The sequence below is a fragment of the Pezoporus wallicus genome, unplaced genomic scaffold (assembly GCF_028554395.1).
Source record: "Pezoporus wallicus isolate ANWC-B61680 ecotype Strahan unplaced genomic scaffold, APGP_CSIRO_Pwel_v1 contig_7901, whole genome shotgun sequence".
NCBI lineage: Eukaryota > Metazoa > Chordata > Aves > Psittaciformes > Psittacidae > Pezoporus > Pezoporus wallicus.
Window position 1 is genome coordinate 60,108 of NW_026641041.1, and position 22,516 is coordinate 82,623.

The 22,516-nt window shown below is 43.2% G+C and overlaps 1 protein-coding gene across 4 annotated transcripts; it reads left to right on the top strand.

Moving 5' to 3' along the window:
* The first annotated feature begins 404 nt into the window (after window positions 1-404).
* Window positions 405-15,935, top strand: RBM17 (RNA binding motif protein 17). Of its 4 annotated transcripts, none has more exons than XM_057421901.1 (12): window positions 405-528; window positions 2,212-2,352; window positions 4,306-4,422; window positions 5,756-5,922; window positions 7,774-7,871; window positions 9,177-9,233; window positions 11,050-11,191; window positions 13,288-13,439; window positions 14,461-14,534; window positions 14,873-14,971; window positions 15,454-15,526; window positions 15,651-15,935. In XM_057421901.1, exons 2-12 carry the CDS (start codon window positions 2,230-2,232, stop codon window positions 15,752-15,754), a joined length of 1,206 nt encoding a protein of 401 aa, XP_057277884.1. In that variant the 5' UTR covers window positions 405-528; window positions 2,212-2,229; the 3' UTR covers window positions 15,755-15,935. The 4 variants fall into 4 exon arrangements, with proteins under 4 accessions (XP_057277884.1, XP_057277885.1, XP_057277886.1 ...); XM_057421902.1 differs by having other exon boundaries at window positions 480-535; XM_057421903.1 differs by lacking the exon at window positions 405-528 and adding an exon at window positions 1,302-1,428 and having other exon boundaries at window positions 7,777-7,871.
* Window positions 15,936-22,516: the final 6,581 nt, after the last annotated feature.

The following is a 22,516-nucleotide window of genomic DNA, read 5'->3' on the forward strand; positions in this document are numbered from 1 at the left end:
AGGAATTTGGATTTCTTTGGGACTACAGAAGCCAGGAACCCAAACTTCCCACCCGGGGTGAAAAATCGTGCGTGCAATTAGCTGTCATCTTTCTTCCCTTGCCAAATTCATCCCCGCATCCCACTTTGCTGTATTAGGAAGATGATGTGAATGGCGGCTGTGGAGCAGCAGCCGGGGCTCAGCTGGAGAGAGGGGGCTCAGCTGCGCGTCTGGCACCTTCAGCAGGGCTGCAGGAGGAGGTCAGCGCTCCGAGTGCTTCCTCCGGCCCCTTCTTTTCGGGTTTAGAGCGCTTTTTCCCACCCCACAGCTCCCGGCGAGGGTCCCCCCCCGTTCCCACCGCCACCGAGCGGAGCGGCAGGGAGGGAAGGGAGCCGGCGCTGCGCCGCCGCCAGGGGGCGGTACAACAGAGGCGCTGCCGCTTGGCGCTCATTGGTGGAGAGAGGGCGTGCTTGCGGCAGTGCGCAGGTGCGGCCTCTTCCCGGCTGCCTCAGCGGCCGGCTAATGGCGGCGGCGGCGGCGCGGTGACGGGTGAGCGGTGGGTGCCGGGCCGCGGCCGGCTGTGCCCGCCCGGGGAGGCGGTACCGGGCTCCGGGAGGGTGTGCGGGCGCAGGGCGGAGCGGGAGGAGGGCGCCAGGCTCCTCTGCAGCGGCCTCGGCAGTGCGGCTGCTCCGCTCGGAGGGGTAGGGGCCTGCGAGGGGTGGCCTGGGCCCCTCGGCGTCCCAGGCCTCGGTCCCCTCCGACCGCGCTTGGCGGGGGGACATGGGAGCCCTTCGCTCCGTCGGCGTGGTGACAGCCCCATGGCTGGGCTCCGTTGTGTGTTCCCCGCGGTGCACCTCATCCCTGCCAGGCGCTGAGGCACAAAGTCGCTTTCCCGCGGTGGCAGCACCTTCCCTGTATTCCCTGTGTCCGTGCGGGTAGCATCACGTACCCGAAGTGCATCGTACCTCCCATATATACATCGTATCATGTGTCTCGTATATTCATCGTATTTCGTAGAATAGCACCGTTGCTACTGCGCTAACTTTATTCCCTGTGGTGGGTGGAAATTCATGTTGTTCCCTGTCCTCATCCTGTGCCCATGTATGTTATAAGGTACCTCTGATAATCTCCAGTAAGTGCAGCCCTCCTTTTCTTGCAGTGAACTCTCTTCTGCTGAGCCCTGGTTGTTATATTCCGTTGCAGGATTAAATTGTCGGGTTTGTTTTAAATTCAGAGTTACAATATAGTTGCTGTATCCGGGACTTTTCCCACAGGCTTAGGTGAATGTAAGTTATATTTGCAGCAGCCATCATCTCCCGTACGTCAGGCAGGTTCCCTCAAACGTAAGTGTCTGTCAGACCTGTGGGATCAGGATCTTGCTGATGAGTCTGTAAGCTTTATCTGCAAGACCACCGACCAGTTCTGTTTGATCCTGCAGTAAGTTAAGAGGTTAGTTTTGGGGTGAAGATGCTGTGATCCAGCCTATCAGAGAGTAAATAGTGAGCTTTAAAAAGGGCCTTTAAACCCATTTAGTGAGCTTGTTCCACAAATGATAGACCTCTCATTACAGACGCATCTCTTTTTCTGTTCACCTAAGATGCAATATCAAAGTGATGCATTTCATGTCATGTTTTGATATTGTTACCTAGCTAATTTTATATACGTGTGCATATGTATGTGTGTGGTGTGTGTGCACATACAGATGTAAGTTCTATGTATAGGCCTTTAAAAGGGCCTCTGAAATATGTGGAAATAGTGATTTCATAATACTGTGGCAAGTGTATTTAGTATGAGAAAGATCTTCCTTTACAGTGATGCAAAAATTAGTGACATTTAATAAGATGATTGTAATGCTGATGCGTTTTTAAGGGCAGCAGAGACAATAATTCCTTTGTGTTTGATTCTGAAGTCCTAACGCTTGTGTGATGCACAGGGTGTCGCTATAAAACCTGAAATTACTGATACTTAATGCTACAAAAATAGTTTTAGGAGCTTCCTATCACTTGTTAATGCTTGAACAGTATTCATTACTTTTCAAACAGTTGCTTTTAAACAGCCTTACTGTAGTTATGTGTATTTGCTACTAGCTTAAGTAACATTTGATTACTTCAGATTTTCTCCGGCTCTGAAAACAAGTCATTATCAGAATATGGTGTACTAACAAACCAGTAGCAAATAAGCCCTGGCATAGGTTTGTTGTGTCATCTGGAATTTGTCTTTTTTGTCTTCTAGTTTTCAATTGAAGGGAAAATGTCACTTTACGATGACTTGGGAGTTGAGACCAGCGATTCTAAAACAGAAGGCTGGTCCAAAAACTTCAAACTACTACAGTCTCAGCTGCAGGTGAAGAAAGCAGCTCTCACACAAGCAAAGGTATAGTCCCTTTGTGGTTTTGCTTTGTTATTAAAGCTTCTTTTCTCTTTGGAGCACTAAAGAAGGTTTGTGACCTTAGAATACCAGTTTGGGATACTTTTACTGGAATTTGGCTGTGAGCTTGTAGCAAGGAGTGTTACAAAACCGAGGGGAGGAGAGGCAAGGTGCAAGTTTCTTAAAGTCTGTTAGAGGGAAATATCAAAATTAACATTAAAATTGAACCAAGAACTGATGAACATCTTTCAAGTAACAGAGCTAAAAGCTTATCTTCAGATCTAACTTTAAAGATAATGAGATTAAGTTGGGGTTTTATTTAAAGTAAGGGTCATGCTGTGATTGATGGTTGGCCATACTGTATCATTTTATGCCTTTTATGCTGTTTAAGGCCTTTGCTTCTAAAGTGCAAATTGTTTTGCGTTAGAAATGTCTGCAGAAAGCATTTCCAATGTGCCTAAAGGGAGAAAGAGTTCAAGCTAATTCCCTGAGCCTGAGCTGTGACAGAGCCATTTGCTCTTTTTATTGCTATATTTCATCCTCCTTCTTCAAGCAGTGTTGATATGTTGGTTCAGTCAGGATCTGTGTGTGTTCTTTGTGGTGTGTAGCTTCTAGAGTGAGAGTACTTGGTTAAAAATAAGTAACAGCTTAGATACTGAACACTTCAGTAGGCACAGCATTTTTTTCATTGGATTTACTCCTGTTTTATGCCACTGAAATTGAGGGCAGGATTTAGTTGATAACTAGAACAACCTGCATGAATGAAATCTAAATGACTACTCTATTAGATAGATTCTTTGTGTGACACTGGTATCAGTATATGCACAGGCTAATAGAAGAGGATTAGAAAACTCAGATTTCAGAATAGATTAATACATTTTATCAGATGATAAAATATGAAGAACAGTAGATTTTTGAAATAAGTCTGAGCCCCTTAAAAAACCCACTTGGTTCAAACTCATCTGGAAAGATTGTCTGAATTTTTAAGGGGTGTCTTTCTGGCCCTAGTCCAAGCCTAGAAGCATTCACCTACTACTGTATGTTCTAGTGCATGCACAAGCCAAGTCTGATCTCAGTTCCTTAAAAAGAGGAAAATATGCACTGGTTTCATGGAAGCATTCTTTGAAATATTCCATCAGATCTGTATTTGTGCAGCAGCTCTTTAAACATAGTTGACAAGCATCTGACTCAGAACTGAGAGCCTTTGCCACCACTAAAACGTGACATAAACTTAGTTATCCATGTCAGGGTCCATTACAAATCACAGAATCACAGAATGGTTTGGATTGGAAAGGAACTTAAGATCATCCAGTTGCAGCCCCCTGCCATGGTCACTAGACCATGTTGCCCAAAGCTCTGTCCAGCTTGGGCTTGAACACTGGCAGGGATGGGTCAGCTTCTCTTGATGCAACCCGTGCCAGTGCCTCACCACCCTCACAGTGAAGAGTTTCTTCCTTATATCCAACATAAATCTCCTCTGTTTAAGTTTGAACCCACCATCCCTTGTCCTGTCTCTACAGTCCCTGATGAAGAGCCCTTCTCCAGCATCCCCATAGCCCCCTTCAGATGCTGGAAGCTACTCTGAGGTCTCCACACAGCTTCTCTTCTGAGGCTGAACAGCCCCAGGTGTTCTCAGCCTGTCTTCATACAGGAGGTGCTCCAGCCCCTGATCATCCTTGTGGCCTCCTCTGGACTTGCTCCAACAGCTCCATGTCCTTCTTATGTTGAGGACACCAGAACTGCACACAGAGCTCCAAGTGGGGTCTTATGAGAGCAGAAATTACTGTATTTTGGTAAACTGAAGAGAAATGATTTATTGAGCTTTGCACAGTGAAAAATTTGAGACAGTGGTTTTCATCCTTTTACTACAAAAATTGGAGATACTAGCTACAAATACATAAAACTAGCTGCTGATTTCTGGTTTTTTTAGACATTCTTTGTTTTGGTGATGTTTTTCAGAGTCAAAGAACAAAACAAAGCACAGTCCTTGCTCCAGTGATTGACCTGAAACGAGGAGGCTCTTCTGATGAGAGACAGATTGTAGACACACCACCTCATGTAGCAGCTGGCTTAAAGGTAAGACCAAGGCAGCTAAGAAGTTCATCTGTAAACTAATGGTTTAGAATTTGAGTTACTTGACTGCAGTCTGTATTTTTAGTTTTCCATCATCTTTCCTGGTGGTCAAAAAAATAACCATTTTCTGAAATTGATTTCCTCTGCTCAAAGAGTCTTTAATTGATGAACATTTCAGTTTCATACAGTCTTTCCATGCGATACAGCGTGGGATTACCAATCTTAATGTGTAGTTAAAATCAAAGTGTTCCTAGTGTATTTCTTCTAATCAGCTTGAAGGTACTTTGCAAGAGAGCAGTTTGGTCAGGTTAATAATGAATGTAATTGTGATTGCACCAATGCTGGAAATGGACCTGGGTATCAATCAACTTTAAAAAAAGCCACCTAACTTCTAAAATGGATTTCTCATGGTAAGGAATCAAAAGAAACTTTCTCCCTGAAACTTTTTCAAAGGTGGTGGTTCTGAAATAGAATCCCCGAATGGTTTGGGTTGGAAAGAACCTTAAGGTCATCCAGTTCCAACCCCTGTCATGGGCAGGGACACCTTCCACTAGAGCAGTTTGCTCCAAGCCCTGTTCAAACTGGCCTTTGATACTGCCAGGGATGGGGCAGCCCCAGCTTGTCTGGGCACCCTGTGCCAGCGCCTCAGCACCCTCACAGTAAAGAACTCCTTCCTTATATCTAACCTAAATCTCCCCTGTTTAATTTTGAGCCCATTACCCCTTGTCCTGTCACTACGGTCCCTGATGAAGAGTCCCTCTCCAGCATCCTTGTAGCCCCCTTCAGACACTGGAAGCTGCTCTGAGTCCTCCATGCAGCTTCTCTTCTCCAGCCCCAATTTTCTCAGCCTTTCTTCATATGGGAGGTGCTCCAGCCCCTGATCATCCTCATGGCTCTAAATAGTTCTTTCAGATGAGGGTAGAACACTCTAGGAACCTCTGTGTTATATTAATAGCAGCTGATGAAAAAGACTGATGAGATTATGTGGAAGGACCCCTTGCAGATGCTTGCAAGAGCAAGGTGCCCTAATACTTCTAATAATGAATTAAGGGGGGGTTGAAAAAATCCTTGTCCATGGTGACATGCTGCTGCTTTGTATTTGGTAGGGGGAGTGAGTGCGGGCAATGTTTTATTCATGGAAGAATTTGAGATAGTGAAAGCCTGGATGGAATGTTAGTTTTAAGTGAAGCAAATATTTCTTCTGGTACCTGCCATTATTGAAGTCAGGAATTGTGGTTTATGGTGTTGAGAGTAAGAAGGAAGTGTTAAATTAGTGTTTTCGAGCTGGAGGTTGCTTTCAGATATCAGCTGACCAAATCGTTTTTCTTTCTTTAAGGATCCTGTACCCAGTGGTTTCTCTGCAGGAGATGTGTTGATTCCTTTGGCAGATGAGTATGATCCCATGTTCCCAAATGACTATGAGAAAGTGGTAAAACGTCAAAGGGAGGAGCGACAGAGGCAGCGTGAGCTGGAGAGGCAAAAGGAGATTGAAGAGAGAGAAAAGTAAGGCTTTTGTTTAAACTTGTGACAGTTATATAAAGAACAAACCTATCAATTTTCCCTCTAAACAGGGAAATTCTTAAAGCTTTTCTGAAGAAAACTGTGCTTTTAGAAACAAGCACGAGGTTTTAGTATGTTGTATGTTGTAATACTCTTGCTAAATTGACTGATAGTGCAAACATGACATTTATCATGTTAACAGTCCCTTTAGCTGAAAGGTACATGTCAGTTTTTATCTACTTTATTTTGACAGTAGCAGCAGGATTTGTGTACTTAATGCATCATTATCAGACTTCGACCTTTAGAGTGTTGTCAGTATAACTTGACTACAGAAATACCTTCCAGCACTCAGTGATAAACCATCATTTCGGGGTTTAAATACTACAAAGTGATGCATAATTTTAAAGATACATAGTTTTAAATATGTAGTTAGCACAGTCTATGAGAGGCATAGTTACACTTTATTAACAGTCTGCATTCAGTTCAAGTAAGTTAATTGTGTATTTTTTACTTCTTTGTCTCTGTACAAAAGAGAGCACTACTTACTTGTAATTACCTTAATACCATTTCCATGGAGTAAGAAATCTCTCTAATCATATTAAAGAAGTTGAATGCAGATTCAGTGTCCTATTGAAACAGATGGTGAAATGCCTGCCAGCCAGGCAGTAAGACTATATTTGCCCATTTTAAGTGAAATTAATAAGCCAGCTTCATCGTGGTATGAATCATCTCAAGTCTATGGAATTACAGGAGGGTTATTCTGTTGCCCTTTTTAGATTGTGGAAATTGATATTTTTAGCCATTTGGCCTTCTCTGTTCGCTCTTGGTTCTATCTTCGTTGATCTGGTGGAGGAGGAATGCCTCAGGCTCTCTGTCAAGATGTCAGAAATCCAAGCTGTCATTTCCACAGCTTCAGTGTTGATAGCTGTTCAGTCATGCTTGTGCTTGTTGTATGTGGGCCAAAAGGGTAGTCTTTATATATAACATTAGAGAGAGGAAGTGACAAACACATCATACACTTTGATTTAAAATTGGGGAAACAATCTCAGCCAAGCCTGCATCAGCTGGATGCATTGTAATAACCTGGGTGATAGAACAGGGTGTAGGTTTGGTTTAAATTCACAGTGCAGAGATTCAGAACAGCTGAGCTGTTTTTAGCATCCTGTAGCACAGTTTTGATGGCTGTTCTGGCAATGAGATCTGATTGAAGTTCCACGCTGTGCTCCTCACAGTTTGGGAAAACTACTTTTCCTTTTTCTGAGATATTAAAGTGAGTAATTTCATAATCACAGTAAATAACAGCTGAAGTGCAAACACTTCTTGAAGCATTTCTCACCTAATGTTAAATATGTTTTAATAGACTTGTTGGAATCTTATTTAATCACCAAGCTACTCAATAATCTGATGGTTTTGGGGTTGACTGAGTAAATGATATTACTTTGTATAGCCTGTAGTGGGGAATGTAGAAGGGATCTGTTCAAAGCAGGGTGATTAATTAACGTCTCTGTTATCTTGTGGTCTGTTCCACCCAACACCTTTTCCTTTGTAGTCATTCAGTCACCGTAGTCAGTTTGCGCTAGATTTATTCAGGTGCTTCCTCATTTTCATACGTTCTTCTTGGCTGACTTGAAAGTGGAAGATGATCTTGCTTTGGATCTGTCTTAATTTTACAAAATATACTCTGTGAGTATAAAAGCAAAGAAACAAAAAGTAAAGGTTTTTACGCATGCCTTCTTGGAAGATGTTATAGAATGCCACTTAGAGTGGAGCAGTATAATTCACACTGCAAAGGTGGTATCACAGATTAAAGCAAAGAGTTAACTTTGATGGTTTCTAACTTACTATGTTTCCTAGAAGACGTAAAGACAGACATGAAGCCAGTGGCTTTTCAAGAAGACCAGATCCAGATTCTGATGAAGACGAAGATTACGAAAGGGAGAGACGAAAAAGAAGTAAGGGAACTGTTGGATTTATTTTTTTTATGGGGAAAGAGGTGAAAAATAAATGCAGGGAATTCACAATCCTGTTCCATGGATTGTGTATGTCTCTGTTCTCAGCTGAGGTGTGTACTGCTATTTCTGAGCCTTTAGAATAACCCTAGCATTTTCTTACAACCATAACTGTCATCATGCAGAAAGCTTTCTTTCCATGCAGGCTAAATTGTGGAAAGACCTCTTTTTACTTTAGTTTATAGATAACCTGGTTTAAGTTTCTGCATGGTGTAGGTTCCAGGAAAGGGGTGAAGCACGAGATAAAATCACTGGAAGAGGATCACTGTTGAGTTTTAACTACTAAAGCTGACTATTCCTGCATTTGTTATTTCATGCCCTTAGAACTACTTAGATGGTGTGGATCTGGGTGATGAGACAGGTTTTTGCATGTTGGTTCAGCCTTGGGAAGAGAAGCTGTGTGGAGACCCCAGAGCAGCTTCCACTATCTGAAGGCGGCTGGAGAAGGGCTCTTCATCAAGGACTGTAGCGATAGGACAAGGGGTGATGGGTTCAAAGTGAAACAGGGGAAGTTCAGGAAGAAGTTCTTTACTGTGAGCGTGGTGAGGTACTGGCAGAGGTTGCCCAAAGAAATGGTAAATCCTTAGCAGCGTTCAAGATCAGATTGGGCAGAGCCTTGGGCGACATGGTCTGGGGTGAGATGTCTCAGCCTATATCAGGAGAGTTGGAACTGGATGATCTTAAGCTCTTTTCCAACCCAAACCATTCTATGATGCTATAAAATTAAACTTTCAGCACTAAAGTTACAGTAAATAGTTCAGGGCTGTTGTTACTCTAAAAAAGAAAATTTCTGACAGGGGACATGACATATATTTGCTCTGTCTTGAAAGTTACGAGACTACGTTAGAACATTGTTCATTAAGAGGCTTTGTACTTTACTGGTTTGAAAGTGTTGCTAATTTTGAACAGAGCATCTTTCTCATTTGGTTTGATTGAGCAGTTGTAGAACTAAAGGTTTGTTTCCCTCTAGTCTTTAACTTTGAAATCCTGTGAAATATGTTTATGACAGACACGACATGTAGTAGTACATCACTGCAGTTTGATGTCTCCCTTGATGTGCTTTTCATTCAGTTCTAGTTCACCACTGTTGAAGCTTCTCAGACTGCTGTCTTGCTGCTTTTCTCTTGATAGAGATGTGGGTTAAGAATTGGCTGGTGAGGAGCCAGGAGCTATCTTAAGATTCAGTGAAGCTATTTCGAGCAGCAGAACATAATCATACAAATGTGTTACCTTCCATTTTGCTCATAGGTATGGGAGGAGCTGCCATTGCACCACCCACTTCCCTTGTTGAGAAGGACAAAGAGCGTAAGTACACCAGAATCCTGTTCTCTGAAACTTGGCTGTGTTTATTTCTTGCTCAGCCTTCTGTTGTCCTGATGTTCTTCCCATACAATTCTTTGGCAGAAGAACTTGTACCGGTTCTTTGTTCATGGGGGAAGCTGTGGGGATCCTGCAACACTGCTGTGCTTCACATCTCCGTTCTAAAGGATTCTTTCTGTATTGCTGCAGAAGTGGTTTGGCAAGCTGGTCTGTTACAACCATGCTCAGTGGCTCATTTGTGATGTGAAACGTTGCAGACGAGTTCCTCTGGGTAGACTAGAAACCTCCACAGCATGGAGACGGAATTTTTCTATTGCCTTTTGCTTTAGGAGGTACTTTATGAGTATCTTTCTGAAGGGGTTGTGTGCTACAGGCAGAACTTAGTTTTTGAGGGATGCAGTATTTGCTGAAGAGCTCTGTGTGTGCACCAGGTTTCTCTTAACCACTAGATGGCACAATCTTACTTTAAGAACAAACCCATTCCCTCTTTTTCCATGTCGAATGGTCTTAAATTTGTCAATTAAAATATGGAACAGTGTGTGGTGTATGTTAAAAAGTAATAAGGGAGAAGAATCTTCTGCACACAAACGTTCCTTTGGGAGTCCTGGTTTTATTCATGAGAGCATTCAACTTTACCAAAAGCGAAGCTTGTCAGCGTGAGTGGATGATACAGTAGTGAAAGCATTTGAAGTGTGCAAACATTCAAAACAGAAAGAGGTTGTTTTGAGTAAATAATGAAGAGCAATTGAGCAGTGTCAAGGAAAAGTAAATAGAGGCTGGAAATGGTGGAAATATCCTGAGGGAGAGAGCTTTTTGAAATGGGACATGATCTCACAAGGAATCCTTTGTACAGTTTGTTACTTGATGCTCAAAGCTGGACTGGAAAAACGTTAGAAAACACTGCTGTAGCAGAAGTCCCGCAGACCAGTTCATCTGCTGCTTAAACAGGGACTGGGTTTTGCTCATACAACATCCCCAAGCGTTACATCTGACGTTTTATTTGGTAAGGGAGAACTCCTGGTTCAGCAGGAAATAATCTAAGACTATGTCAGTCTGCAAGTCCTTAAGTCCATTGAAAAGTGTGTTCCTTCAGTGCTCCGTAGGCTTTTTTTCTTCACATTTGACTTGTCAGTGGAAGGTAGTCCAATAATCTCATCAGTATGATTGAAATACCTATATATAGATACAGAGATAGATACAGATATATCTCCACACCCCAGGAAGAGTTTCAGTGCAGGAATTGTCAGATCTCTTCAGGTTGTATAAACACTTCACTTCGAGCTGCATTCATTCTTCTTCAGACTTCCTCTTTTGTGTACATCTCCAGTGCACTTTTCTTCCCAGTCCCCAGCCCCCAGGCTGTATGCATTGATCTGGTTTTGTTGTAATTCTGTTCTTGATGAACGAGGCTTTCAAGTTTGTTTGCCCTCTGTGTGGATAAGCTCATAGTGCAGGTGGCCTCTTAATGTTTCTTTTTTCCATTTGATAAGTAAGAGGTTAATAAATGCATTACAGACCTGTGGATACAAACTCGCTTTATATCCAGTGAGGAGAATCAAGATAACTCTTGTTTCTAAGAGGGAGAGAGGAAGAGGGATGTTAAAGCAGCATGTGCAAAGGAAATCTTGGGATTTGGATTTTATGTGGAAGACTTTTGTTAGTATCAATGCAGAAGAAAGTACAACTTGCAGCTGTGTGTAAATGTGGTAAACTGAAGGCACAGTATTCCAGTGCTCATAACAAGTAGGTTGGATCATGCAAAGTATTTTACTGAAAAACCAAATGTCTCTGTTTTCTTTAGCTGTGGCATCATTTCCATATGAAGAGGAGTCGAGACCTCGGCCACCATCTTCCAAAGCAGCTATTCCTCCTCCAGTATATGATGAGCCAGAAAGACCTCGTTCCCCCACGGGACCTAGCAACTCTTTCCTTGCTAACATGGGGTAAATGATTGACTTATGCTCATTTGGTGGAAAAAAGGTGGTGGAAACCAAAAGTTTAAATAGCTTGTCAATAGAGAAGAGCACATCCCACCACATGTCAGAGTGCATATAGTTCTGGCTGGCAGGGTACAGGAAAAGCTGTGGGTTTACTTGCTGGAGAGAAATGAATTTGAGGTGGTTGCATTCAAGGCTTTGCTTTTAAGCGAGTTCTGAAGCCACACTCTGGCATAAAGTGTTTATGGCTTTTACAAACCAAGCTAATGTAGTAAACAGGAAATCACAGATGGCATGTTAGTTCCTCTAGGGTTTTTTTTCCACCTTTGTCTTCAGTGTGGTACATACCAGGGGGCAAAGCAGCTCTGCTTTGTTTGTTTCTTCAGAAATTCAAAGCATATTTGCAGGAATGTATCAGCTGTGGCTGCAGATCTGCACAGTTACTTTCTGCCTTGAATTAGCATCATGTGTAGTTCTTGTTACTACTGTGGCAACAAGTGGAAGTCGAATTCATAGCTAAAAACATCTTGAGATCTCAGTTGAAAGGTGGAGTAGTTAGATGTGGTACTCTTAGCAGTTGCATTGGGTGTTGTGGAAATGCAGCCTCAGTGTAGTCAAACACAATTACACTACATTTCCATTTTGGAAATGATTTTTAATGCATTTTTTAATAGAAACACTTTGTGCAGCAAAAGGATAATCAAACTCAGGACTGTTGGATCAATTAATGCATTGTTACCACCTCTAGTTATCAATACCCCAGGACCTTCAGGCCTTCACTTCATTGAAGGAAGTGCTAAATACAAGATCTAATCTGCTTTATTTTGACCACACAGTTAGCTACTGCTAATTCTGTGAGTTAGTGTTTTAACTGTTCACCATGACAGAGCCAGACTTTGTGGCCTTTTGAAGGTGTCTTTGTATGTTTCATGTAGTATGCTTAGAAAATAGTCAGGTAGTCACCGATTACCCAGGATCATTGTAATCTTATGTGTAATCTTACATGTCTTTTGATAAAATGGTGGTGACTGAGCATAGAATATTTACCGTGGTTTAAACTAGTGAACCATGGCATGGTTTTTGTATCTTTAGCTGTGGTCTCCAAAGAAATGGCAATATGCTCAGGTATCTTTTGATTATGAGTATTCATTCAGTGGGAATTTCAAAACCTGTCACTGGAGGTGTTTTTTGTAAGGTACTTAAGGCGGAATGGTTTTAAACTGAAACAGGGGAAATTTGGGTTAGATATAAAGAAATTCTTCCCTGGGAGGGCCGTGAGGCGTTGGCACAGGGTCCCAGAGAAGCTGTGGCTGCCCCATCCCTGGCAGTGTTTAAGGCCAGGTTGGACACAGGGGCTTGGAGCAAGCTGCTCTAGTGGAAGTTGTCTCTGCCTGTGGCAGGGGTTGGAACTGGATGAGTTTTAAGGTCCCTTCCAATCCATTCTATGATTTTATTGCCTGAATATGTTCTTGAAAATTCAGAAAGATGTGTTTAAATTAATGCTGAGGATATTCAGATATGTTAGAGAATGGGCTGACAAAACTCTGTGCTCTGGAGCTTATGCCAACTTGGAACTAACGGCAGGATCTGATTAATGTGGGAGTTAGGTTGTTCCACATCTGCCTTTTTCTCTCAAGCTTTTGATACCAGCCACTGACAAAGAAAAGAAACCGAACTAAATAGACCTTCATCTGATCTCATTTGTGATCTACTGTCAGCAGCCTGATCTAGAGGAAGGTGTACCTGCCATGGCAGTGGGGTTGGACTAGATGGTCTTTAAATGTCCCTTCTAACCCAAACCATTGTATAGTGTATGATGCTGACTTGCACTGTTAATATAAGTTGGGTTGTATCTATAAAAGTATGAGCAATTTTATTAAGTCACCTTCTCTGACAACTCTTCCATCTAATTTAGGGGTAACACTTTTCATCTTCACAGGTGCTGTTGTTGCTAGGTTGTTAAGTCTTATAGAACCTATTATGTTTTCAGTCTCTATGTAATGAGATTTTTAGGAGGTAGAATGTTCAAGCACTTAAGAAAAATACAGTGATAATGTTTTGTGGAAGAAACCTTTACTGACTGATGCTTTTTCTCTTTGCAGAGGGACAGTGGCTCATAAAATCATGCAGAAGTATGGTTTCAGAGAGGGCCAGGGGCTGGGAAAGCATGAACAGGGGCTGAGCACAGCACTCTCAGTGGAGAAAACAAGCAAGAGGGGTGGCAAGATCATTGTTGGTGATTCTACAGAGAAAGGTAATTTTGTCCTACACTAATAAGTTTGTGAGAAATGGTCAGGGGCAGAATAATGGTTCAGGGTCAGTGAACACTCCTGGATTTGTTAAGTTTGCCACCTGTCCTTGCAGAAAATGCTGGTTAGAGTTGGAAGAATGGTTCATATTCCTTCTTGTAGGAATTCATCTTTTTTTAAAGTGGTCCTCTTTGCTTTTAGCTCATCCTCCCCTCAGTTGTCCTCCAGTGTTTGGATGTTTAGTGTTCTCTTCAAGAGGTGATCCTGCTCTGTTCATGCTGGCTTTCTCTCCCTATCACATGCTTTACATACTGCTCTCATTCCTCTGGTGTTTGATCTAGAGACAAGACAAGATGTAGCCTTACTAGAACAGCACCTGTGCCTAAGCACAAGTGTTGGAAGTCAGGAGACCTGATTTTTAGTTCTTAGGGAGTCTGATAATATTCTGAACTGATGAATTATTATGAAAGAGTACATTGCCAATGTTCAGCTTAGTTCACATTTTGCAGAAGTGATTTTTTTCTCTTACTGTCCTTACAAGTAGAATTCCTATTCTTACAAATTCGGAATGACTGTTCCTCACTAATATGAAACTACATTTTGTGGCTTTTATTCCATTGTTCGGTAACAGATTCTGATAAAATCACCCCTATATGTTTAAATCACAGAATCAACCAGGTTGGAAAAGCCCTTAAGCCCATCCAGTCCAACCATTCCCCAGCACTGCCAAGGCCACCACTAACCTGTGGCACTGAGGCCTCGTCTCCACGCTGTGTGAACACTTGCAGGGATGGTGACTGCAGCCCTGCCCTGGGCAGCCTGTTCCAATGCCTGAGCACCCTCTGGGGCAGGAATTGTTCCTCAGCTCCATCTAAACCTGCCCTGGGGCAGCTTGAGGCCGATTCCTCAATTTCCCATCCCTTGTTCCTTGGGAGCAGAGCCCAACCCCTCCTGGCTCCATCCTCCTGTCAGGCAGTTGAGCTTTAATCTTCAGTTATTTCATGATTCACTGTTCTGTCTTCATAGAAACGGGCAAAAAAGCGGATTCAAACCCATTGACTGAGATACTGAAATGCCCAACTAAAGTGGTCTTACTAAGGGTAAGTTGGGAGTAGGAGAACATGTCTTTGTGCTTGCAGCATCTGTGGTTGAAATGTGTAAGTCTGTGTTCCTCTTACAATGACTGTACAGTTTGAGTAGTTTTGAGCAGCATCTACATGGTGAAAACATGTCTGAGGTACAAGTTGTGACTGTAAATCAGTAGTGCTTTGGATTATACAGTTACCTTGTCTTAGTAGTAGGGAACTCTCTCCTTCTGTGGCTGTTACTGTTGAACAGAAGCTTAAATTATTTATGGTCACAGTTGAATACATCTGTGGTTTGTCTACATAATGGTCTGTGCATCCTGGTGAGTTGGGTTTGTTCTTTTGACTTTCAGAACATGGTTGGTGCTGGGGAGGTGGATGAAGATCTAGAAGTTGAAACTAAGGAGGAGTGCGAGAAGTATGGCAAGGTTGGGAAATGTGTCATCTTTGAGGTAAGAGATAATCTGTTCCTTTTAGGCAGCTCTGAAACCAAACTGAATACTTGTCCCTCACAACTGGCTTGTTATTGCCTAGGAGAAGTGGTGTAGATTAGGAGATGTCACATGTTCCTTTGCTGTGTTGTGAACCTGGATTTTCTATATCTGTAAAACACAAACTTAGTGTCAGAAACTAAGTTACATGACAGCCTTGTTTTTGTAAATCCTCTGCACACCAGAGGGATTTGGGGTCATTGGACAGTTGGCTGCTAGTTTATTCTCACCTGACTCCAGGGCAATGCTTTCTGTGAAGACTAAAGTAACAAGGAATGAGTCTGTCTTCACCAAATCCAAAAATCTCTGGGTATTGTGCTTTTGAAATCTTCTTAGTCTGTTCTCTTCACTACTTCTGTGAAGAACAGCAATTTATACCAGTATTTTTACTCCTGTTCTTGTTCTGATTTGGGATATTTTGTTTGTTTTCTGTTTTGTTTCAGATTCCTGGTGCCCCTGATGATGAAGCTGTAAGAATATTCCTAGAGTTTGAACGGGTTGAATCTGCCATCAAAGGTAGGATAGTAAATAGCGTCCTGTGAACCTCAGAGTTAAGTCCTGTAGAGACATTGAACGCTCTCCCTGATTGATTAGTGAACTGAACTGGTGCTTGCTGACCTGTCACTGGTTTCACTTTTAGCTGTTGTGGATCTAAATGGAAGATACTTCGGAGGCAGAGTCGTGAAGGCTTGTTTCTACAACCTGGACAAGTTCCGAGTACTGGATCTGGCTGAGCAAGTTTGATTTTAAAACCCCTGCTCAAGGTGGCACTGTTTTGGCAATCACGTTTTCAGCAGTAGGCTGGGAATAAGGAAGAGCAAAGTAGCTTTCCTAGCAAACTGGAAACAAGCCTCATTGAATGGATTTTTCACATTCGTTGTGACTTACATTTTTCTTTTTGTAATATAAAGCCCTTTGAAAGTCAGATTCACGTCTGTGTGGTTTTGAATTGCACAATTCCGCTTACTGCTCTGGGGATCTGGATTGTTTCGGAGCTTTCAGACGACGTGGTTCTCTTGAAAACCCACTGCTGAGGAGATGCTTTGTCTGTATTCCTGCTTTCCTTGTTCTGGTGCTTCATCATGGAGTCCCCGTGCTGCCTCCATAATAAGTGGGAAGCTCTGGAAAGGGACTATGTGCTGTCATGCTTCTCTTCCCTGATGGTATCTCTCAGAGTTACGTTACAGCCTTGCACACCAGAGTGATTTGGGGTTGTTGGACAGCTAGCAGCTAGTTTGTTCTTACCTGACTCCAGGACCATGCTTTCTATGGAGACTAAAGTAACAAGGAATGAGTCTGTCTTTCTTCCCAAATCCAAAGAATATACATGTTTAACCCAGGGAAATAGAAGGAGGAAGGAATTTAAACTGCTTAGCCATTTGAATCTGAATGAGTGGACTGTTAGCAGGAGCTTTGTGCTGTCAGTCAGTCTTTGCAGAAATATCCAGGGTTAACTGATGACAGGTCATTACTCAAATGCTACGGGTAGAACTGAGGGGAAACTCATTCTTGTGTCTCAGAATCCCAATTCCTCTAATATCACACATAACTAACTTCTTGTTTCATTGATTCTAACCTGGCCATTGTTATATCTCTATATTTCTATATTGGAGGTCAAATAACACCAGGGTTAGTTTTTTTTCTTCTGAGGAGTGCCAGTGGAACAGTTCAGAGTAGGAGGTGATGGAGGAGAATTCTCATATGTAATGTGAAGAGTACAAACTAAACGATTACACACTAATTTTTGATAATCTAATGTAAAATCATAGCTAGCACTCTGCTCCTGATTGTTTGCTTTTTGTTTGGGAACAGTCTGTGACAAAGAGTTGGCAAGGGGTGGCTATGCAGTGATGGCAGTTGTCTCTGTGCTCCATTGCACCTAGGATTATGCAGATACCAACATGGAAGTGAGCTCTGAGGGCATTTAAGGTGTTTGAAAGCTGATGCTGGATGTCTTCTTCCTGTTATACACATGTATTGGGGGGAGGGGGTATAGACCTGTAGTTGATCAACGCTGTGAATATCTCCAGTTATTGGCCTTTTATTAAGTTTGGGCTGCAGACCTATATGAGAAACCCTTGGTCTTGTGTTTCACTTACTTTGTCTGTGTTCCACCAACCTCTGTACAAACATTTGCTTGTAAAACAGAAATCAGTTTTTAAAAAACCCTTGTATTTTACTTACTGTGTGTTGGCTTCCTTACTACCCTCTTGTGTTGCACAGGGCCTGCTCCACAGTCAGTGACTGCTGTGATCCACCATTAGACAGCCTCACTGCAGCAGAGGTGAAGAACCAGCCTGACTAATAGTAAAAGCACAGGACTTGGGGCAATAACAGAATCTGAATTCTGTTGTTGGCTCTGCTCTTAGTTTTCTGTTTGACTTTGAGCAACATTTTAAGGTCTTTGCTACTATCATAGAATCACAGAATGGTTTGGGTTGGAAAGGACCTTAAGATCATCCAGTTCCAAACCCCTGCCGTGGGCAGGGACGCCTCACACTAGACCTTGTTGCCCAAGGCTCTGTTCAGCCTGGCCTTGAACACTGCCAGGGATGGAGCATTCACCACTCCTTTGAGCAACCTGTGCCAGTATCTCACCACCCTCACAGTAAAGAACTTCTGTGTAGTAAAACAAAGAAATTACCTAGTATAAATTAGCATAGATGTACTTAAAAGAGTCAAATAACTTGGGAGGCATGCTGTAGAAAGTTAAGCACTGATAACATATTTAGTGTGATCTTAACTTAGCTTGAAATATAACTCGGCTTTAAGCACCATGATTTATTTATGGCTCCTATTTCAGCAAATATCTCTGTTCTGAGTTACTGACTGTAAGCTTTCCCTGATGTATACAGGCTAATTTTTGTCTTCTTACCAGCTGTTCTGCTGCTTTCTCTATAATCCAGCTTCTGAGCTTCCAGTTTGATGAGATGCAGCTCTTCTAGTTGCTGAGAATTACTGTACTAGCAAGTTTTGAACCATTTAGTTCTAAAGCTCCTTATTGTGGTTGAAGACTCACAAGTAAAGCTTACCCCTGGAAATATAGGAGAGAGGACTGGTTCATTTAGTGGTTTGTATAGGAGATACATGCTATAAATGAAGTATTTCTCTGTACCATGGGCTCACTAAGACAGAAGTGTGAGCAGACCTACACTGCTGTACTTTAATCATTCTTTGGATGCCGTACAAATACAGTTGAACAGTTGTCCTTAGGTGTTTCCACACCTAAAAAAGGGTGTGGAAAGCTGGAAAGGCTGGGGTCCTTAATCAGACTTTATGTACCATGGATAACGTAGTTGGGAAGCATGTTTTGCAGATGCACATTCTTCCACTTGGCCTGTGTTGATGTGTTGGCTCCATCTTTCTTGGGTATGGCTGTATTTTGCATGCCTTGAAAAACTGAGTTCTGAATTAACTTCCCTACTTCCTCCCTCTGGAATCTTGTCACTGACTTTTATCTATTTCTAGCAGCTGCTCAAATTAACACCTCCAGTGCTTCCTGCTTACATATCCTTTTCTTTCCTCCTCCATGATTCATCGGTGCCCTCTCAAAAGGCTCAGCAGCACTTAATTTGGAGTTCTTCATTGCAGCTACAAAGTTTTACTTGTTTCTTTGTCTTTGCATATTTGATACTGTGCAGCCACCTTTTTCTGTGAGGTTTGTACTTGTAACTATGGCCTGAAGCAGTATTTTAGTTTCTCTTTTTGTGTGGTGCCCTAAAAGGTAAAAAAAATAAAGAGGATGATGGCCTATTCAGATAAATTTGCCTCATTGGCAGCATAGGATTGGTTATGCTGCTTCAGATGAGGCTCTTGGTATTTTTCAGGCCTGATTTCCTAACTAAGCTTTAATCATGTTTGAAGTACCCACATAGATACTCTGATTCTCTGAATACCTGAGTCTCCTGTTGAGCTCAGTGTGAACTGCTCATTACTTCTGGGAATCTCGATTAGATGCCTACTTAGGAGAGATTTGACCGTGTCCTGAAACAGCAAGCTGAGAGGGATGTGTAGGACGTGTCAGCCTGAGCTGAATGAGGTGTCCCTAGTGTGTTACTAACCCTGAAGTCTCCAGAACAGGGATTTGCATAGCAACATAACCATTTGCTGCCTTATTTTCTTCCCAGTTCATAACACTGGCTGCTATTTTAACAGTAGGGAAGTAATGACTTTGCTTTCATTACTGTTATAACCCCAGGGTTTCATTACTGAGTGTTAGCAGCTATTTCAGAGCCCATCATTATGTACATAGGTTATAATAGCATTTTCTTATATGCACTGTTCTACACATAACCCATGTTGAATCAGTTTCTCACTTGCCTGCTTGGTGTCAGACTAAAGAAATCTGATGAGATGGAGCTCACAGGGAACATTTTTAATCATTGAATCCCAGCCTGGTTTGGGTTGGAAGGGACCTTAAAGCTCATCCAGTTCCACCCCCTGCCACGGGCAGGGACACCTTCCACTAGAGCAGCTTGCTCCAAGCCCCATCCAGCCTGGCCTTGAACACTGCCAGGGATGAGGCAGCCACAGCTTCTCCAGGCAAGTTAACATCACTACTGTTAAAATCTGAGCTTGCTTGGCCAATGCCATATGCAAAGTGAGATTTGCTGCCCCAGAGAATGTGCTGCTGAATGCCTGTACCAAGAGGGAGGGAGGCAGGTACAGTAAGTGTCTTGCCCAAGGTCATGCAGAAGGTTGATTGAAGAGTTGGGATTGCACCCTATTGCCCCATACTTGCAACTATGCAGCCAAAACCCACGTTCCTTGAGGAGCTGCTTTTATTTTTAACCATAAACAATGTGCTCTCAGCCTTGAATTTTGAATTCTGAAGCAGATTCAGCTGAGAGGAAGGAGATGTAATTTGTGTGCTGCAGTCTGTAAGTGCTTGGCTTTTGAGGTGCTTACCTGAAAACAGGCTCCTGTGGTAGGTTTGTCTGAGTGTGTTGGGGTGTTTTACCCTTTGCAGGATGAAATGTGCATTGTAAGCTCATGTAGCTTTAATAAAGACAGAAGGAAAAATGTGGAAGGCTTCAAAGAGGTTCTAAAACCTCTTAAATCTGTTTTGCTCCTCAAGCACAAGTCTATTGAGGGAGTACTTCCTGTCCTTACAGCACTTGGTGCAAGAGGCCCTGAGCAAGACATGGATTCATCCCCTGTTAAATCAAATCCCAGGCCTGAGGCTGGTCCTTCCCAGTTGCAGGACTTGGCACTTCTTGAGCTTCACGACATTCCTGGCAGCCCATTTCTCCGGGCTGTCAGGATCCCTCTGGGGTATCAGCCACTCCTCCCAGGTTGGTGTTAGCTGCAGACCTGCTGAGGATTACTGCTCCATCACCCACATCCTTAATGAAGGTGTTAAACAGGACTGGACCCGGTGTAAAACCCTGAAGCGCACCACTAGTTACTGGCCTTCAGGTAGACTTTGTGCCACTGACCACCACTCTCTGGGACCAGCCAGTGTTCAGTCCACCTCAGTGTCTGCTCATCCAGCCTGTACTTCAACACCTTCTTTATGAGGAGTATCTTATGGGAGACAATGATTGAAAGCCCTATGGAAGTCCAGGTAGACGTTATGTGCTGCTCTGTCATTGTCTACCAAGCCAGTCATCCTGTTGTAGAAGGTTATCAAGTTGGTCAAGCATGACTTCCCCTTGGCGAATCTGTGCTGCCTACTACTGATGATATCCTTGTCCTTCATAAAAAGAGTTTCCAGGATGAGCTGCGCCAGAATCAGTTCTCTAAAGACTGGAGTAGACAGAGAGCATCCATCCAGCTGAGGCAGCTTACAGCTGCATCTAGCACTGATGTGTTCCTGACCAAGTGCAACTGCAACCCTCTTCCATTTCCCAATAATGCAAGAGCTTGTAATCAAGAAGAACTTCTTATATTGCTTACAAGCACTTTCTGTACCAGTAACTGCCGTACTGTGTGGTAATGGTTGACTCCTTCAGAGAATCCATGCCTTTAGGTGCTGAGGCAGTTGTCCTTAAGAGAGGAACAAGGACTGATTGTATTAGCAGTGCTCTGCCTGCTAATTTGCTGTCAGCTGAGTGATGAAAGGGTACAGCCTGTCTACAGCTGGAGGCTTGCTTTGCTGCTTTGAAAACTCCTTGTGGTTTCTCTGGTGCTGTCTGGATTTCTAAACCTCCATTAGCATTTCTATAAGGAAGGAGACCCTTCAAGAGAGACGAGCATCCGGTGGGCTGTCACACTCAGGAGCACCCCCTGGCCAGGCTCCAGCTGCTGCTCCTTGGCAAGCAGCGCCTGAGTTTAGGCTTTGCCAGAAGGAAGAATGGAGGTTCTGGGGAGCTCTGGATGTGTCAGCCAGGAGATGTGGCTGTCTGCTGTGCTGTGGGAAGTGGGGTTCGTGAGTAGCACCTGGCCTTGGGAATACAGGACTTCCCTCTTGCCCTGTGATGCTGAAGATGTTATTCTATCTGCACAGCAGTTAAAGAGCATCCCAGGGCCTTCATCATCTGATCAGTTCAGTTTATGTGGAACTTCAGTATTTCCCACGTGTCCTCAGGGCCTTTGCTCTCCTTTGAAATCCCCCTATGGACTTTTAGAACTGTGAAGGCTTTTGAGGTTAGTGCTAGACTAAACCCATTGGCAGGGAGGCACTGATGGGCAGCATCATAGTCCAGAGGATGATGGCAACTACGAGGCAGCACAAACAGATTGGTCCTTGCGTCTGCTCTATGAATAAAGTTTCTGCTGAATCCTGTACACCAGATCCAGATGGTTTGGGGAGTTTATCATAAAACATGAATGTTCTGTACTTATTCATACAGTGGGAAAAAGCATGGGCAACCCTGGTGCTGTGTGACCATAGAGGAACAAAGCAATTCTTACACACCACCACTGACTTCTAGTTACGGCTGTAGAATGGACTTCATGGGGTCCAGCTGGAGAAGGTGAGGCAGCTCCCGACAGGACACATGAGATTTGATTGTGTCTTGTATGTGAAGCTCATTTCCGTCCTCCTTTGGCCCAAAACTGCATTTCAGGCAGGTGGTTTCACCTGTGATGTAGTTTAGTGGATGGATGCATTTGCTATTCCTTTCCCTGAATAGTGGTTCACTGCGGTGTCCTGGAGAAACAACTGCATGAGCTAAGGAGGTGGAGGGGTGATGGTGCTCAGGGTAATGCATGAGAGATGACTGTGGGTATTTGAAGGTATTAACTCAATAACCGGTCTGTACGTGAGAGGAACAGACCTCATGCGAACGCTCTTATCAACACACTGCAGAGTGAGCTGGAAAATGGACCTTTTCCTCAGCAGACTGGTGGCATTCCATGCCTCATAGAGGATGCAAAACCTGGCAATTCTAGGAGGTGCTCCTAGGATCAGCCAGCTCCACAGCCTATGGGCCTTAACCCCTGGATGTTGTTACAGATATTCATGTCTTGTGTCCAAATGGGGAGCTGCTCCTTTCTCCTCCCCAAGAAAGGATCTCTGAACTCTGAGCCTTTCTCTAATTGAGCACTGAGATCCCCTTTCTG

Bases quoted from the DNA above. Each gene is read 5' to 3' on its own strand.
- RBM17 (XM_057421901.1), top strand. From the start codon at position 2,230: ATGTCACTTTACGATGACTTGGGAGTTGAGACCAGCGATTCTAAAACA. The intron at 14,972-15,453 runs GTAAGAGATAAT...GTTTTGTTTCAG, and splicing joins GGAAATGTGTCATCTTTGAG to ATTCCTGGTGCCCCTGATGA. The intron at 15,527-15,650 runs GTAGGATAGTAA...TTTCACTTTTAG, and splicing joins GGTTGAATCTGCCATCAAAG to CTGTTGTGGATCTAAATGGA.